The following is an 18,500-nucleotide window of genomic DNA, read 5'->3' as shown; positions in this document are numbered from 1 at the left end:
AACTACAGATAAAACTATATTACATCTATCATAAGATAGAATCAAGGGTTAGAATGTGAAATCTATCATAAATAACCCAAAGATGCATTAAGATAAATTTGGAAAGCTTTTCTGTGTAAGTTTTTATTCTGATACTAGCATATTGTGCTTAAATTTAAAAAATGAACAATTTTATGACATTTTAATGATGTTAATTAAGTAATGGGGTCCAGGGCAATAATGGAATTAATTGGAAAATAAATGCATAGATTGCACAGCTAATTTTTCATGATTAAATTGTAATTGTTAAGACTTACCCCAGTAATCCTTATTCGTCATTGCCTAATTCCTTCCAGTGTAAAGATAGATTCTTGTTGACTTTAATTAGCAATTTAATCGAAGCGAGCTTCTTCCTGGTTATCCGGATGAAGGCTAATAACTATCACAACCACTATCACTATTAGTAAAGATGTAAACACTGCAAAGGCCACGTACAGAATGAGGTCAGCGCAACTGCAGCGCCTGTATTTATACTGTCCGAGCAGAGAGAACAGAGAAAGTGAGAGCGAGAGTGAAAGAGCTATCTATTGAGAGTTAGAGAGCATAAGATAGCTCTAGAGATGCACAGAGAGAGAGAGCCATACCGAAATAGATGGAGCTAAAGAGAGAGAGAGAGATAGAGGCCGGCAGAGAGATTGGAAAAACAAATTGGATAAAATAGAGGCAGAGAGAGAAATAAATAATTGAATTTTAAAATATGGCAATTTGGCTTTTTAAAGGATTTCAGATATAGGGATTTAATTTTTCAAATTCAACCGCCATTAGCCTTATAACTGGTTCATTTAATTGATCGAACTAGTTCCATGATCCAATGAACAAAACAGCTGTTTTGATGTTTATTTTCTTATTTCAATATCTGTGATTATAACGCGCTTGGGACTAACCATGTCCGATTCATCACTGAAGCCACCCGCCAGCAACAAACCGCTTAGACCTCCTCAAGTGGTGGCTCTCAGCGGATCTCCCGGTGGCCTCCAGCTACCCGTCACAGCGCCGCAGAAGCTGAACAGTAGTACCAATGGCACCTCCTCAGCCTCCGGCTCTGCCACCGGCAATCCACGCAACAAGTGCGCCCTGAAGCCGGGCTACTCCCTCATGAGCTGGATAAGGCTGTGCAACTCAGGAGCGGATCTCTCCGGTACCGGGGGACGCACAGTGCCAGTCTCCCGGAGCGAGTTGGCGCTACACAACAAGGTCGACGACGCCTGGATGGCCATTCGCGGGCGTGTTTTCAATGTCACTCGGTACATGGACTTCCATCCCGGCGGCGTGGACGAACTAATGCGTGGCGTCGGACGCGATGCCACCCAGTTATTCGACGAGGTGCACGCCTGGGTAAACTATCCCCAGTTGCTGGGCAAATGCTACATAGGACCTCTGAAGGAGAACGCTTCCAAGCCCTCCAAAGATCCTATTAGTCCCGAGATAACGGCGACGATTCCAAAGCCAACGGAGATTCTGCCTCGCTTCGATTGGATTCAGCAGAGGAGCGAGCTAACCCTGATCTTCTACACCCGCAACTTTGCCAACCCGGGTGTAGTGGTCCGAGGGCAGAACATGCAGCAGCTGGAAGTGCGGATTTTAATAGCTCAGCAATGGCACACCTTTGACTTCCAGCTAACGGAGAATGTGGAGTGGCCACCGAAGGCTGTAAAAGTCGGTGCGGAAACTGGAAAGATTGAACTGGTTTTGGGCAAACAGGAGCCGGCACCTTGGCCAACCTATGGAACACACACCACACGAAAGTTGGACTCTCTTAGTGTACAAGAGGAGCGTTATATCTACGAGGTGATCCATCGGGAGGATTTCAACCATGATTCCTTTGAACTCGGCCTACAAAGCGCTAAGCGGGATCTAGTGATGCTCCTACCAGTGGGTTTCCACATCAACATTGAAGTTCCACTGGACGGAGAGCTGATCCAGCGAAGCTATACACCTGTGAACCAAACATATCTAAATTTGGATACAAACTCGGATAGTGTATGCTTCTTAATTAAGAGATACACCAACGGACCCGTCTCTAGTCACCTGCATCAGCTCCGCGTTGGATCCTCTGTTCAGCTAAGTCCTCCCCGTGGTGGATTTCGGCTGTCAGAACTCACTGCACACCGAAACATTCTTCTGCTGGCAGCCGGAAGCGGGCTAACACCGATTTTAAGTATGATTCAGCCGATCTTGAGGAGGAATTCTAATCGCATGTAAGTGAGCTGTGAATATTATTAAATATAAATTAATAATTATTACTGTATTATCTTCAGAGAAAGCCTCCACTTGTTCTACTTCAATAAGACCCCAGCTGACATCTGGCTGAAGGTGAAGCTTGAGGAACTGCACATACAAGACGAACGATTCAGCTGCACCCACGTGCTCTCTCAGGCGGAGGAGAAGCCTGAACGAATATCGCTGGAACTGTTGACTTCTCTGTTTCGGGAAAAGCAGCCGGACAGATGTACTTATGTGGCAATTTGCGGACCAAATGGCTTCAACACGGCTGCCGTCGATATTTTGACCCAGCTGGGCGTTAAGCCCAATCAAATGCACGTCTTTCGAGGCTAAACGGAGGAGAAACAAATCAATTGCGCAATCTTTTCATCAGTTTTATTATTTACTGTATAGCAAATGGTTTCGAGTTTTGTTCTTACTTTTTTTTATTGTTTTTACATGTGTTTTCGTTTTAATAATTTAATAAGATTAACAAATACTAGAAAATTGTTGGATTTTTTCCCCGTTTGCTTGTTAACAGACTCCAGCAGGATCGTAAGGATCTCCTTGGACATCGCACGCGTTGTCTACTCATACACTTTTCGCTTATGTAAAAATTGACAACCGAAAAAAGTAACCAAATGGAGGGCAGCGTACAAAACAATAAATAGAAACGGCTTGGTAGGATATATAAAGAAAATATATAGGATCTGAAGAATAGTACATATTTCATCGCAAGGCATCGGGAACCGCTGCGAGTTCCCAGTTACGGCGACTTGACAACAATTTGTTTCTGACGCCCACCAAGACGTTTAAGTAGACATCATTAAGTAGGTGTGATTTTGTGGGTATATTGTGTATGCGGGTGGTGTCTTGCAATTCCAAGTCTTGACTTAATAGGAGCGAATCGCCGGCGGCACCGTGCTGACCTCGTTGTCCAGCGTTGTGTCGATCACATTTCTGTAGTCCAATGAGATGTCGCCGTTGTCGTTGCACACCCAGGAAAGCGTATGCTTGCGCCAGTGCTGATCGAAGGGTTTCTTCTGCTGGCCCTCAAGGGGTTTGCTGAAATCCTGTATGAGAACACAGTGCATAAATAACTATCTTATGAATGCGATGCATGAGACACTCACGTATTCATCTTCGCGGGCCTTGAAGTCCTCGCGGGCATGGGCACCACGCGACTCCTTACGTGCCTCGGCACCCACAATGGTCATTTGGGCATTGGCGAGCAGATTCTGCAGCTCCAGAGTCTCCACCAGGTCGGAGTTCCAGATGAGCGACCTGTTATAAAGCAAACGGATATCAATTGCAGCACAACAAGAAATCTTTCCTCAAGCACTTACCTATCGACAACCTTGACGTCCTTGAATTGCTTGTAGATCTCCTGCATCTTGCTCACGCCCTCCTTGAGGATGGGTCCATCACGGAACACAGCAGCATGGTGCTGCATGGTCCTCTGCATCTTCAGACGGAGATCGGCGGTGGTGATCGAGCCGTTGGCATGACGAAGCTTGTCCAAATTAGCCACAGAGGCCTCGCCGGCGTTATCCTTGAGAGTTGGCGCCGGTGCTCCTGGCTTCTCCAATTCAGCGATAGTCTTGGCACAGGCACGTCCGAACACTACCAGATCCAGTAAAGAGTTGGCACCCAGACGGTTAGCACCGTGAACCGAGCTGGAAGCAGCCTCACCGGCAGCATACAATCCGGGCACAATAACATCCTTCCCGTCCTTGTCGATGGTAATCACCTGACCACGATAGTTGGTGGGTACACCGCCCATATTGTAATGCACCGTGGGCAGCACTGGGATGGGTTCGCGCGTCACATCTACGCCAGCGAAGATCATAGCGGTCTCAGAGATGCCAGGGAGGCGCTCGGCCAGCTGCTTGGGTGGCAAATGATGCAGCTGCAAGTACACGTGATCCTTGTCGGGTCCAACGCCGCGGCCCTCCATGATCTCAATGGTCATGGAGCGCGAGACCACGTCACGGGAAGCCAGATCCTTGGCTACGGGAGCATATCGTTCCATGAATCGCTCGCCATTTCCGTTGATGAGGTAGCCACCTTCTCCGCGGCAGCCCTCGGTGATGAGGCAACCGGCGCCGTAGATTCCAGTCGGGTGGAACTGGACGAACTCCAGATCCTGAGAGGGCAGACCCTGGCGGGCAACCATGGCAGTGCCGTCGCCAGTGCACGTGTGCGCCGAGGTGCAGGAGAAGAAGGCGCGTCCATAGCCACCGGTAGCAATGACTGTGTTCTTAGCACGGAAACGATGCAGTGTGCCATCCTCCAGATTAAGAGCCAGGACACCGCGGCACTCGCCCTCCTCAAAGATCAGATCAAGGGCAAAGTACTCCACGAAGTAGTTGCAGTCGTAGCTCAAGGATTGGCCGTAGAGCGTGTGCAGCAGGGAGTGACCAGTACGATCGGCCACCGCACAACAACGGTGGGCCTGGCCGCCCTTGCCGAACTTCAAGCTCTGACCACCGAAGGCTCGCTGGTAAATCTTGCCGTCCTGGGTGCGCGAGAAGGGCATGCCGTAGTTCTCCAGCTCAATGACCGCCTTGGGCGCCTCACGCGTCATATAATGAATTGCGTCCTGGTCGCCCAACCAATCGGAGCCCTTGACCGTGTCGTACATGTGCCACTTCCAGTCATCCTCCTCCATGTTGCCCAGCGCTGCATTGATACCGCCCTGAGCAGCGATCGTATGCGAGCGGGTGGGGAACAACTTGGTGATGACCGCTGTGCGGAAACCCTCGGCCACCAGGCCAAAGGCAGCCCGAAGGCCGGCTCCTCCCGCTCCGACGACAATGGCATCGTAGGCATGATCCACCACTGGGTACTGCTTGGAAATCTTGTCCGGATTGGCCGCCGAGGCCTGCTGTCGGCCATTTGTGATGTGGTATCTGCGTTGCGCTCCAATCGCGGCGACGCGTTGCTGCAAGATGGAAGTAGAGGCTTTATTAGAAAGGGTTAACTAGAAGAAAAAAGAGCCTGAGTATGTAAATGCTCCAACAGAGGAAACTATTCATTTATCTATAATATATAGATTTTAAACCAAGGCTTTAAATTTATTATATTATAGTAGCCACAGCTTTTTTTAAGTGCAACGTGATTACTTTAATGGCCCTCCCGCTGCATTTTGTTATGGAGATAGCAACGCTTAGTCGGAACAATTTAGTTATTTAAAAGCTTGGCTTGTCTATAAAGTCATCAGAACATTGTTTGTTTTTGTCATCTAATTCACATTCATTTGCGAAAATACTTGCATAAACTCTAGAGATTACAGCTGCGGGAATGAGAATTTACGATTATCTACAAAGCTAGGTATATGATTTAATTAAAATGTTAAATTTCAAATTGACTAATTGACTAATTAATTAAATTATTTTACTTTTTGAAATGCCCTGAATACCCACAATAATTATGTATGTGCAAGCACTAAGGATTCTTATCTTATCGTTGGATTTATATTTGAATACAAGGCCGGAAAGTTTGGGAATGCACGCGAGAAGTATGTACGTAGCTGCAAGTAATAAGCTTCGGATTTGTAAAACAAAATTGAAAACACAGAGGAAACCCACTAGGGGGTTCCAGAACTCTGTGCTCTGTGTGCTGGAGATGACGTCGACAACTGAGAAGATGCGATAACACCCCGAGAGCGTCTTGTAGAAGGGGCGGCTTTCGGCAAAGACAATTGCTTATGTAATCAGTAAATGATTTAATTGTGGCTTTCCTCTAGAGGGGGGGGGGGGGGGGGAGTCTACAAGGGGGGCCGTGATCAGCTCAATTGTATAATCAGCTGTTAGTTGTTGGCTGGCCGACGACGGGCCTTCCTATCTCCCGCTCTCTTTTTGCACTCTCTCTCGCACTGTACCGATCTCATGCGATTTCCCGTATTGAGCGCAACTAGTTGTTGCTGTTGTCGTTGAGCTGGAAGCCACCTTCCATAAACTGCAATTACAGTTAATGGAAGACGAGCGCAGTTGGTTGCACGCACCGTGGAATGCACGAGATGAGTATTCCAACGGTGGAGTCAGGGCGGGGGCGGGGCGGTGTATCGGCAACATAACATAACCTAGTTAATGCACACACACTTTTTCCGAGTTTACAATGGCGAAAATTGTTTAACGTAGCCCGGAAAAACTTCTGCTGCCACAGCCTAGATGCACACCGTCCCCTAGGAGGCATGTGTCAACACCTGGCCAACAAAATCTGAGCAAATTACATAACACGACTGCGGGCGGAGCGTTTTTGGCCAAATTTCTTGCCATTTCTGTTTTCACTTCACGGGCGTTAACGGATTCTATCCAAGCCGGTTGTGTAACCACTAACTACATATACCAGGAGGATTTAGCGGATTACCTACCATGGAGGCGACTGCGTTTCTGGCCAAAATCGATGGTACGCGCATGATTCCGGACATTGTTGGGCTGGGAGGAGGTTCTTCCGCTGCTGCTGGTGCTGTTGGTCGCCTGTGTAACGGAAAGTGTACGTTAATATAAAAACAAATAACTACGTGTGTCGTCGGCTATGTGATTGAATTCAAAAGTTTACAAACTTTTTCAAATGTTGTGTGTGAACTGCCGCTCGTCGGCCCTGCGGTTCGGTTCGCAAAGTGAGCGACAAGTGAAAATCCCGGAACTAGTTCATCCGGGCCAGCGCGGTTACAATAGTTCCGTAATTTTTTAAATGTGTGAATCATATTTTATCATAGACGTCTATTCTTAGCAGTCTTTTGAATGCAGGCGCATCTATATGTGTATATTGACATGATTTATCTTTTTTTTAACTTATAATTAAACTCGTTCAATGAACCAAAAACTCCATGAACTGTTTACCTTTTTGGAGTGGCCAGACATTAAAAATGCGATAATCCCATAAATATATAAAACAGCTGATTTATTGTTTATTTGGGGGAGGGGTAAAAAAACATTGAAACCAAAATGCTCTTATTTATAGAATTACATATTGAGATTACAGCCACAGAAATGCACTTTCACTTGGGGTTCATGGAATTACTTTGGTGGTTGCCGACTGCCACAGAGATTTCCCATTTCCTCTGGGGTGCGGTCCGCCAAATGGTTTATTCCCATTTTATAAGTTACTTCGCCCTTTTCGAATTTAAGATTATGCTCCTCGATTCTGGCTTTGGATTGGGCGTATAATTCACGGCGTTTTAGATCCTCATCAGATTCGTAGTTCTTCCCAAACTTGGACTGCAACAAAAGCAAATTTTAGGATATTGCGTTGTAGGGAAGTTGTAGAGGTTTCTCACCTTGTATTCCACCCACTCAGCATCCGTAACGAGGGACATGTTGATACTTGAGAGTTGTGTGACACACTAAATTTTGTTTCAATATTAACAATTTATCACGATTCGGCGCTGAGTCACAAAATACGCACAAAACAAAGAAACAATGAACGTACAGTTGGCCAACGTTGCCATACGACTGAAAAAAGCAGTAGAACCTAGGCTTGATGAACCGATAAAACAGTCGAATTTTTAAGAAATATTTTATTTCATCCAAAGACTATATCATTTCTTTTAAAATTCAATTTAAATTTATTTTAAAAATAAGAATCACTTGTTTTCCCCCTCCCGAAAAATACTATTTTTAGAGAAGCTAACTTCGGCACGCCGAAGTTAGAACGAAACAGATAGAACTTCGATCACTATGGATTAATAAAATATAAATTATATATATCAAAATACAATAAAATAATGCCTGCCTTCCTTTTATTCACCTATGCGTATTATAATTACAGTTTTACATTCACAGTTTTGCATTTTCCTCTATATCCAACGATCGTTTGTACGGGAGCTATATGCTATAGTCATTCGATTTTCATAAAATTAAAAATGAAATTCTAGAATAATATAAAAGGGCTATATCTTAAATTTGATGAAAATCTGTTGAAAACTAAACAAAAGTTATAATTTATAATTATATTAATATAATTTTGAACGTTCCAATGGCAGCTATATGATATAGTAGACCGATTATCATAAAATTTAAGAGAATATATAACACGGCTATATTTCAAATTTGATGAAAATCTGTTTAAAACTGTTATACTTTTTAATTGTATTTATTTCTTAATCGTTCCTATGGCAACTATATGATATATTAGCCCGATTTTCATAAAATTGAACACAAAATTATGGAATAATAATATAAAACGGCTATATCTTAAACTTGGTGAAAATCTGTTGAAAACTTGAAAAGTTAAAATTTTTAATTTTATTAATTTCTCGATCGTTCATTTGGCAGCTATATGATATAGTAGTTCGATTTCCATATAATTTTACACAAACTTGTAGAATAATAAAAAAAATTGCTATATCTGAAATTTGATCAAATTCTGTTGAAAACTGAAAAAGATAAAAAAAAGTTTTTACCCGGCAAGGGCATAAAAAATATCAGCTAACAAATAAACTGCGTTTCTGATTTTATAAAAGCTCAGAACCAGACCACAAAGCAACAGCCTTACGGTCACAAGCCTGGAAATACTTAAACAACATTAAACAAAACCCGATTATATTATTGATAGTCATTTTAGTCCTTGACAATATTCACAGCTAAATAATATATCCCGATCCGATCATTATTCTTGAATATATTCTAATAAAAATTAGTTGACGATCGGTTTTTGAATTTTGTACAATTTCCAAGTGTTTATTTATTTCGTGTTTGTTCAGCTTCGTGTGTGTTGTTGTGTGTACTTTAATAATACGAATTTAAATGTATATATATATATTTATATGCATTTTCTTACAATCTAAACGAATTTGAAGAAACAACTTTCCGGTTTTTCGTTTGCTCTTTTCAAAAGTAATTTTTCTTTTTATTATTTGCACAGAGATTGAGAATATTGACATATTTCTAATGTTAATCTAAGGACAAAATTATACAGACTTTTTGCTTTGATGACGCAAAAAAGTTGCTAGAAATAAGCTTCTGTCGTTGCGCAAATAATCATTTAAATTGTACTTTATATATAAGTATTTATCGTAAATGTTGTTTTTGCTGTTTTTATTTAATTTTTTTTGTCTAAGGCTCAGCAAAGCAAGTATTACATTGTCATACATATGTGTATTGGTATATAGAGCGGAGGGTGTAAGTGTGTGTGTGGTGTAAGTGGGAGTGTGCAGGAAAAGCAGAAACATTTTATTTAATGATCATAGGGTTTAAGTTTCAAGTTTAATGCAGTTAATTTGAAATTTAAATGCGATTAAGTTGTGCCTTAAAAGTTTTACATGCTATGGCAGTCGTATATATGTATAAGTTTGTTGCAGTTCTCTATATCATTCGAATACAAATATCAAGTTGGATAGCGATTTCAAAACAAGCACATCTACTTACAAAAGAAATGCTGGAAATTTGAAACTCGGCGACTTTTAATGGAATCTCTTTGTTCCCTGTGATTGTGTTTCTGCTTTTCTCTGTTCAATTTTCAATTTTTGTTTGTATTTCTTCATAATTTATTGATCGTTTTATAAATATATATATATGTATATGTATGTATAAACAGTTTTACGTACATAAAAATATATATGCAATTATTTATATATATAAAAAAACTAATACAATTGCTGCATGTATACATATAGTTATTCATCATTCGTTTTTGTGTGCAAAGTGTGGCTGCTGCTGCTGCTCGGAATCGAGAAAAACAAAACAAAGAATTCAAAACATAAAAAGCACAATTTGACAAACACACACACATGCAAAGAATATCATATATTGTTGTTCTTGTCATCGATTTTATTGCATTTATGTATATAAAAAAATATTGCATTTAAGTATTATGTATGTATTATATATGTATGTGTCTGAAGACAAAAGTTTGCTTTTGTTTAAAACAAATCTTAGCTTGTTTCAGGGCAGCAGCACATCATACATAGTAGCAATATATTTTGCTCCTCTTGTTATAATTTTTTTTTTTGTTGTTTCAACTATGTAATGTGTGCTTACGTAGTTTATTTTAAAAGCTAATACATCTAGAAGAAGATTTTTGCATTGAACAGAGCGGCGCCATGTCGTATATATTGCATGTGAATCTGAATCTGAATCTGAATCTGAGAGCACTGCCTCTCGTTATCATACAAATTGTGGGTGCTGCTGTGTGGCCATCGTATGAATTAAAAATTAGAATTATATTATAATAGATATAATAAGCTGCGAATGCGAATTGGGGGCGAAGAGCTGCCTTCGTTCCGGGTTATCATTAATGATTTTAGCTGCTCATCGGTTGCTGGTTTGTTTATATGCCTCTCCACCCTTTCTTTCTCTGTATTATATAATGCTTCTTTTGCTGATTTCTGGCTACCGTTTTCTCTTCTTTCGTGGTTTTCATTGTCGTTTAATCTCCTCCTCGGTTCTCGGTTCTCTCGGTCCGCTCGGTTCCCGTTCCCCGCTGGTGGTGGGAGTCTGTGTGTCAAGATTGCTACTCCTACTACTGATCCATTCCTGCTTAGGCCTCGGCCTTCTTCTTCTCCTTCTTCTTCTTCAAAAACGATGGTGTGCGCAGGCCCTTCTTCTTCTTCTTGTCTTTCTTGGGTGATCCGTCCGTGGAGACATCCTGGAACCGTAATAGAAATTTGCAGTGAGAATATCGTTTGCACTTGGGGTTAGTAAATAAATCAGATGAGGGTTAGCTTGGTATCAGAGATCGCGAATTATAGTTGAAGATTGCAAATGATTATCTTCATGTAGAATTTCTTCAACTATTATTCCCAAGCTCTGCTTTACGCGTTTATGCATGATGTTCCATGGCGAAGATGATCGGCAATCTGTTTGGATTTAGTTACCTCTTTACTGCTCTGGGAGAAGGTGCTCAAGTGTGCCTCCGAGTGGTCGCCGTTTTGTACGTTTTCACCTGATGAAAAATAGATTGTATTTAGTTAATTTAATTTATTATAAATGATTTAGTTCCTACAAATGTAACTCAGTGGACGCACACAAAATGTTCAATATTAATGGTTTAGAGTTACTTTCACCTTTACAGAGACGCGCACAAACTAAGGCAAGTGTAAATGTATTTAATGATTGGTTTTTTTGTCTTTTGGGTAGTGTATTAGTATACAAATGGCTTTTGGGTTGGGATAACTAAATACGTGGAAAACATGCAATAAATATACACATAAAGCAAGCAAAAACACATGCACAAAACACACAAAACATAAATTTAGTTAAATAAAAAATGGTTACCTCGGTACAATGATTTTATGATGTTATGGAGTATTCTTATCTAAATGTTAGCCATCGAATTGTGCAATGAACTCTTCTTATCTTTATTTATGTACATTTAAAGTATAAAAAAATTATTTAACAAAAATGGAAATTAAATTGGACAAAAATGAAACTTAACAAAAATTCACAAAAGATTTCTGGATTATATTAACTCTAATCCTTTAACTCTGCAGATTACCATTTTGAATGCTCCTAACATGGAATTTAATGGAACAAACTATGGGATAAATTAAAGTCATTTAAACTTAAAGTTACGCTATATAGTACAGTATAGAATCCTTTCCCTGTTGTTGATTTATAAAAGAGAGATGTAACAAGAGTGAAGATTCAACAAAAATTACGCAAAATCATTATAAAAAACTTGACTTCAACTAGGTTTAGGATTTATGCATCTGGGAAATGCGAGTTCGACAGTCGTGTATTATCGCCTTGTTGTGCATCATGTGCGCCTTCACCACACTGTTGAGCAGGCGCTCCAGTTCCTTCTCCAAGCTAATGAGTAGCCCCTCCGAGTTCTCCGTGTCCATGGGCAATGATGGCAATGACTCCTCAACTGGTTTGGGAGGGGGTGGAGGCGGCATATCCGATCCAGCCATGGCCACTTCCACGTAGCTATAGGTGTGGCACAGCGCTGGCGCCGAGTTGCAGCGCTGGAGCAAGGAAGATGGCGGCGAGGAAGTTGGCGATGCAAGAGGAGCACGATTATTAACCTGCTGCACTTGTTGGTGCAGCTCTTTTTGGCGCTGCTGATATGCCAGCTGTTGGGATATATAGTGGATCTCCTCGTCGATAACCTTCTCCAGCTTGGCCCGGAATTCCTGTTCGTGTGTTTGCACCGTCTCGATGCATTCGGCATTGCGTAGCGACACATTGATCAGGATCTCGATGGTTGTGGGTAGTTGTCCTGCTCCTCCGGCAGCTGTTGCGGTTGAAGGCGAACTGCTAAGTGTTAGCCTAACATGCTTTCCCTGGGTGTAGGCCTCTGCCTCCTGGGTGGACGAATCATTGCTGGTGGTGACCAGCCGTTGGCGCCTGCCCGACGAATTGCCCAAGCCACTGTCATCGGTGCCGCCACCTAGAAACATTTCCCGCTGCTGATCGGCCTCGGGTTGCTCTCGAGCGTTGGTTTCCGTGCTGCCTCCTGGCAGGACATGATTGCTGGGCAAAAATGTGTAGCTGCGGTATAGGCCAGAGTCTTGCTGCTCTGGTCTGCGAGGGGAGCTTACCGCCAGGCCACTCATCATACTCTCCAGTTCTTCCAGACTGTCATCTGCACTGTGTCCACTGCTGGTGGTCGTGACGCTATAGACACGCTGCTTTCGCTTCAAAGGTGACACCTCCAGCTGGATGTGCTTCTCGGACACAAAGGACTGCGATTTGGTTTGGGATTGCGTCTGGTTAGTCACCACATTAAGCAGCCTTCGATTATCCAGGCTCAGTGTGGTCAGATCGATGAAGGAGACCACCCTTTCGCGCTGCTCGGCCACCGCCTGCCAAATCGATTGGTGTTCGGGATGCAAGGGAATGCTGGGAGCATTCTTCAAAGGTGAATTGAAGCCGAAATGGGAGATGGTCCGATAGGGAACTTGGGCGGATGAAGAATCCAAAGTCTGATTTCCAGTGAGTGAGGAATTTGCCCGACCAGCCGCCGTTCGATTTACGGGAGTGCTACTGATCAAGCTCATTTCATTGCGACTGAATCCACTTTCATTCTGGACATTGGACGGATCGATCATGTTAACTGCCGGATAGCTGTGCTTGCTCATAGCTTCCACCTTGTGAATGACGTACACCTGCTGTTCCAGTGCACCCATTTCCAGGCCGTCGGTCAAGTAACGATTAGGTGAATATAGAAACTCGTACTTAGAAGCGAGATGTAACAAAAGTGCTGTAAATGAGAGGAGGTAACAAAAAAAGGGGGAGGGGCGGGGCAAGTACATGTTTGGTAGATGGTGAGTATGCATAATGATTGCGCGTATAGATCACAATTAGACAGGGATAACGAGCTCACATAACATCACCAATACTTAAAGTAAACACTTGACATAAGAGTACAATTAACACTTAACATTTGAGGGATAAATATGGGTTCCAGGGTTATAAAGGATATAAATATATGAATATTCTTTATATTTAATAAACTATATGTAATTCTACTTCTATATAATACTTCAGGCTAACTGTTTACTTAGTCTTCATATTCAAGAAGATCTTTTTATCACAACAAAAGACTTACTTTCAAACTATTATTATTTAATAATAATTTACGGTGATATAAGAACTCAAAATACCAAAACTTTATTTCCGTTTAAACTTTTACAAAAACTTTCAAATTAAAAACACACCTTGACCATACAATTTTCGGTTAGTGAAATGGATTTACAAAGAGTATTGGATACATAAGGGAATGTAGAGCGAGTGTAGTAAAGACAATATTAAAATATAAACTGTTTTTCCCGTGTTTCATTTTGAATTCAGTTTGTTACTTTAGTGAATATTTATGTTGTGTGAATAATATTAATTACATTAAGTTATAACTTTTAATTCATGCCAAAATATAATATGAAGTGCTATTAAAATATATATAAATACAATGCAAAAAAAAGGAAACAATAACTATTCACAACAATCCCTTGCAAATTATCTAGGTTTTCTTCTTTTTCTGATTCATCCCACAATCAAGTATTTCCCCTAGCATTATCCTGGAACTCCTCCTACGTGAAGTTCCTCCCCCGTCATCTTCTGGTCCCATCAAATTCTCCTGCTTAATCGACTTTGCCACATCGTTATCATCTCTTGACCTCAAATAATTCTGATCTACGCCTATTTGCGTTTCTTTTCCGCTGCCGCCTTTGAGGTGCTGGGCTTGTTATCATCCTCCTCCGACAATGTCTTGACCACTTCAACAACTTGCTCGTCTTCGAAATCACTGTTACTTTCATTTTCGTGTACTGGCTTTAACATTGTATTAAGTTCTCGCGTTGCCACCAATTCAAAGCCAGATGACTCTTCGATACTTTCGCTTTTCGGAAGTTCACCCTCGCTTTTTTTAGTCTCAGGTTTTGGCTGGCGGTCTGAACCAGCTTCTAGGCGCCCCTCCCAAGACGACTCCTCTTCGAGTTGTCCAGAGCTGTTCTCTTTCCCTGTGTTGGATTCGAATTCATATGCTTCCGGTTCGCTTGTATCCATCGACAACTGAGATACGCTGCTAATCTGCTGATTTTCGGATATTGATGGATCCATATCGTTTTCCTGTGAGCTTGATTCTTCAATTTTCCGGGCCATTGTTAGTGGTTTCCCCATATAATTCTCCGAGCTCGTCTCTATGTTAGATTCTTCAGTGAACTCCTGACTGGTAGTGGGTAGCAGTGGCATTTCATCTCCTGTTAGCTCCTCACCGCTCGTCCGTAGAGTTTCACCCTCATCGCCCGTGTTGTCGTTGGCACTGTAATACATGGTACTGTTGGTGGCATTCGATTTGTCGGGGGCTGCCCGGGATTCGTCCACGGCCTCCTGTTCCTCGACTTCCTCTAGGCTGGCCTCCATCTGGACCGGGCTAGCTGAGTCGTTATCAAAATCTCCCTCTGGTTCTTCACGGCGCACAAAGAATGTGCCGCTGGAGAGTGTTTGCTGCAGAGAGGTTGAAGAAGTCGCAAGATCGCTACTCTCCTCCTTTGCGAAGATTGGTTGGCGCATGGGAGTAAGGATTGCTGGTGTCTTTCGGCGCTTGGCAAACGGAGAGGAGGGACTACCACGGAAAGTGTACAAAGCTGTGGTTGCCGTGTTGCCACGCCTATGTCCTGTTGCCGCCTTCGGTGGCGTTGGCAACGAAACCCAGAGACGGGCGCCACTATCACGCTGGCCGCACTGAAAGGCGCACACCGAAGACGAGCCACTTGAAATAGTCCTGGAGGTGGTGGTTACATTGCTCTTTGGCTTCCTAATTGAACCGGCCGCGGGACGCGGTCTGCTGGCATTGCGTATGTTCTCCTCAATAAAGTTGCGTTTACGACGAGAGTTTGGCCGGCAAATGAAGGTCGTGGAGGAGATGATACGCTCAAGGGGTTCCCTCTTCTTATCATCCTCCTCCTGATCATCGCCCTTTTCTCGCTCCTCCGACCACGACTGCGACATTCGAGATGTGGAGCGTGTTGTCAGATGCACATGAGCCATCGAACTGCACGGAGCACTGATATTGTGAGCCGACAAGGAAGAGCCACTCGGTGTGGAGGTGAGGTCAGTGGGCGAGAGTCCTGGCACCGGAGTGGCCGGACTGGAGTAAATATAAGTACGAGTGCGAAAGATTTCCTCGGTGACCAGATCTTGCAACTTCTTTGGCGTCATCTTGTTGCGGATGGAGTGATCAATCTTTCCGAAGATCTCCTCGCTCTGGTCTAGTTTGTCAGCCTCGATGCGTTCAAGTATTTCACGTTCCAGAGGAGTGAAAAAAGTATTTTCAGTGTCCGAGGTAATTGGGCTTTCTGGCAAGCCACCAGCTATGGCCAGGAGCTCTGCCTCTTCCTGGTTTTCAATTTCATCCACGTCCTTCTCGTCGTCGACTTCCATCTCCTTTTCGGACGGCTCTTCTGGCTCTGGCAAAACGGGACTCACAGGTTTCTCGTCATCACGTTTCTCCTCCTGCTCCAAGTTGTCTTGAGCTATATTGACCTCTTCCTCTTCGCTGTTTCCACTGCTGCTAACAGAGTCCGGTTCCACGACGGACACATTTTCGTCAGCATTGGGTATGTTTTCCAAACTGATCGATCGAAATAGAGGGCCACTCTCCACAAGAGAGCTGCTCGAGGTCACAACCGATGATCCAGTTGTATCGTTTGCCTGCAGTCTCTTAGTGGTGGCCACCAGCTTCTCCAGATTCTCGCCGGCTAAAGTAAGATTCTCCTCGAACTGCTGAAGGATTTTGGGCAGCTCATCAGTGGCCTCAGTCAGAGTGTCATCTAATTCGGGAGTAGCAAGTGGTGCCATATAACATGTATGGTCAAGAGGCTCACTTATCTGTTGTTCCTCAACTTCTGGCTCAGGCACCGCTTCTTGATCTTGAGTCGGAAGGGAACTAGCCTCAGGTTCGTCCTGTTCTGTAGACATTGGCAGCTCCTCTAGCTGCAGCTGCTCCTTGGCCCCAAAATATTCGACATGGTCTTGCCAAAGTTCCTGAAATTCAGACTTTCGACGCTGTCGCTCTTCGCGCGACATCAACTGGCGTTCTACAGACGCTGTTGATCCATATTCTTGGTCATCGATGGCAAAATGCTGCGTTACCTCCAACACAACCCGAGTCTCCGTCAACGTTTGCTGCTCTCCAAACCCATCTGCAGCGAGGCTCTGTTCCTGCGGTTGCAGCCAACGACCGAAACTCCATACTTCAGTGACATCTGCCATTTCGTCTGAACGATATATCCTTGGGGGAGCAGCACTGGTTGCGCTCGCTCCACTGGAAACCTTCGGTTCAACCTCCAATCCTAATCCCAATGCCAGGCTTTCGTTGCTGATAGGACCACTTGGGGTATAATTAACATTCGCAGACTCTTCCGAGAAATTAAATCTCTCGATTTGATTGAGAAAATTTGTGGTGGAAGAGGATGAAGCGGGGCATCCCGGCGTCTGAGTACAGGCATTGCGTTGCATCCTTGGACCCTCTGGCAGCATCAACATCTCACCATGATCGTCGTCGTTCAGCTCAGTCAGAGTGGGCAGCAGCTGGTTACGCCGACGGGGCGTGTTTATACCACTGCTTCCGGCACTGCTGGCCGCTTCATCGTCGCAACTGCTAGCGCCTGTGCCAGTTCCAATTTTTTGCAGTTCCGGCTTGAGACGTAGTAGCTTATCGAAGCAAGTCTGACACAACTGCTCATATCGCGGTGTGGAAAAGATCTCCTCGTAGCTAATTACACGCTGCATGGCCCGATATCCCGATTTATCTCGATCCCCCGGCAGATGTTTGTGATCCAGGCGTATCGGTTGACGCGGTGAATTGAATCCGAAATGGGAACCCGTACGATACGGTTGCGGATGCGGTGAATTTAGCTGCTGCAACGGACGCCGAGAGGTGACAGAAGAACCACCCGCAGCAGTTGTTATAGTACCCGTACTAGAAGCTGAACCATTCGAAGCCCCTGATCCTCCGCCCCGATAACAACTGGCCAAATATCCCAACTGCTCGCTATGGAGTGAACGGAGCAAAGCAGAACACACTTGTGGCTGCAGGCAGGTGCCACCCAAGGTGCAAGCTGTGGTGGCATAGACATAGGAGTATAGTTGCTGTTGCTCCACTTGCGGATGTTCTACCAAATTTGTGGCCTCGCCCAGGGATGGGAAAAGGCCCCTGCGGCATCTACTGTTCACGGACAAATTCCTGTCCCGCCCACGCTGCTCCTGCTGATTTTCCTTATCATCTTCTTCTTCTTCTTTTATCTGAGAATCGTTATTCTTATTATTTCCTATATATATGGGGGCCAAAGCCAAATCAATATGGGAGAGATGAAGAGTTGGAAATAAGGTCAGTTAGTTACAATTTGTCACAATCTAGCATAATGAGACTCTCGAAATACATACATAAATAGAAGACGTACTAATACGTACTGGAAAGCAATATGCAAACCTCTGATGTTCCTGAACTGAAATTAGCTTGGTTTAACCATTTCAATCCAAGTTGACAATACCTATTAACAAGATTATACCTAAAAGGAGAACACTAGGGATCCACCCACATACCTAGATTCGATTCGAAGATAATAAAGATGCCTAGGATAATATGACGCATTCGATGCTATAACCTAGCCAAGCCCAAAATAAAAAGTAATGAACTATGGTATTCAAACGAATGTAACTTAACCACAAACTATAGAATAGGGTTTAGTCAGAGGCCATATAATAAATAAGATGCGAAACGCAGCACGTAAAAATTCATATGACTTTCCGTTTCTTATTCATTATATCGACTCTGTTTTAGTTATCTTTTGGTGCAACAACGATTTACCA

The 18,500-nt window shown here is 43.5% G+C and overlaps 4 protein-coding genes across 16 annotated transcripts in view; 1 reads left to right on the top strand and 3 right to left on the bottom strand.

Annotated features, from left to right (window-relative positions):
* The first annotated feature begins 836 nt into the window (after positions 1-836).
* Positions 837-2,748, top strand: LOC110176260 (cytochrome b5 reductase 4). Its single transcript, XM_020942576.2, has 2 exons — positions 837-2,237; positions 2,298-2,748. The coding sequence occupies exons 1-2, from the start codon at positions 925-927 to the stop codon at positions 2,593-2,595; spliced, it is 1,611 nt and encodes a 536-aa protein (XP_020798235.2). The 5' UTR covers positions 837-924; the 3' UTR covers positions 2,596-2,748.
* On the bottom strand, positions 2,616-6,920 carry SdhA (succinate dehydrogenase, subunit A (flavoprotein)). 2 transcript variants are annotated; one of them, XM_020942564.2, is made up of 5 exons: positions 6,809-6,920; positions 6,617-6,722; positions 3,588-5,185; positions 3,375-3,525; positions 2,616-3,314 (listed from the first exon to the last, which is right to left on the bottom strand). In XM_020942564.2, exons 2-5 carry the CDS (start codon positions 6,671-6,673, stop codon positions 3,135-3,137), a joined length of 1,986 nt encoding a protein of 661 aa, XP_020798223.2. In that variant the 5' UTR covers positions 6,674-6,722; positions 6,809-6,920; the 3' UTR covers positions 2,616-3,134. The 2 variants fall into 2 exon arrangements, with proteins under 2 accessions (XP_020798223.2, XP_086684580.1); XM_086828454.1 differs by lacking the exon at positions 6,809-6,920 and having other exon boundaries at positions 6,617-6,802.
* Positions 6,921-7,123: 203 nt separating this feature from the next.
* Positions 7,124-7,712, bottom strand: cer (crammer). Its single transcript, XM_020947207.2, has 2 exons — positions 7,526-7,712; positions 7,124-7,466 (listed from the first exon to the last, which is right to left on the bottom strand). The coding sequence occupies exons 1-2, from the start codon at positions 7,562-7,564 to the stop codon at positions 7,266-7,268; spliced, it is 240 nt and encodes a 79-aa protein (XP_020802866.2). The 5' UTR covers positions 7,565-7,712; the 3' UTR covers positions 7,124-7,265.
* Positions 7,713-8,898: 1,186 nt separating this feature from the next.
* Positions 8,899-18,500, bottom strand: part of hts (adducin 1-like protein hts) — a 30,894-nt gene continuing 21,292 nt past the window's right edge. For 4 of the 12 annotated variants that reach the window (XM_020946976.2, XM_020946993.2, XM_086828440.1 and 1 more), the window contains 2 exons: positions 11,063-11,130; positions 8,899-10,833 (listed from right to left, as the gene is read on the bottom strand). In XM_020946976.2, the coding sequence (XP_020802635.2) occupies positions 10,726-10,833; positions 11,063-11,130 (176 nt within the window). In that variant the 3' untranslated portion in view covers positions 8,899-10,725. Of the gene's footprint in view, positions 10,841-11,062; positions 11,131-11,521; positions 13,393-13,782; positions 17,960-18,500 lie in introns of those variants that run through there. The other 8 variants (XM_086828438.1, XM_086828441.1, XM_086828439.1 and 5 more) reach the window with 3 other exon arrangements.

Source organism: Drosophila serrata, unplaced genomic scaffold (genome assembly GCF_035046125.1).
Source record: "Drosophila serrata isolate PLE 108 unplaced genomic scaffold, ASM3504612v1 contig_184, whole genome shotgun sequence".
Taxonomy (NCBI): Eukaryota; Metazoa; Arthropoda; class Insecta; order Diptera; family Drosophilidae; genus Drosophila; species Drosophila serrata.
This window is presented reverse-complemented; position numbering and strand designations above follow the sequence as displayed.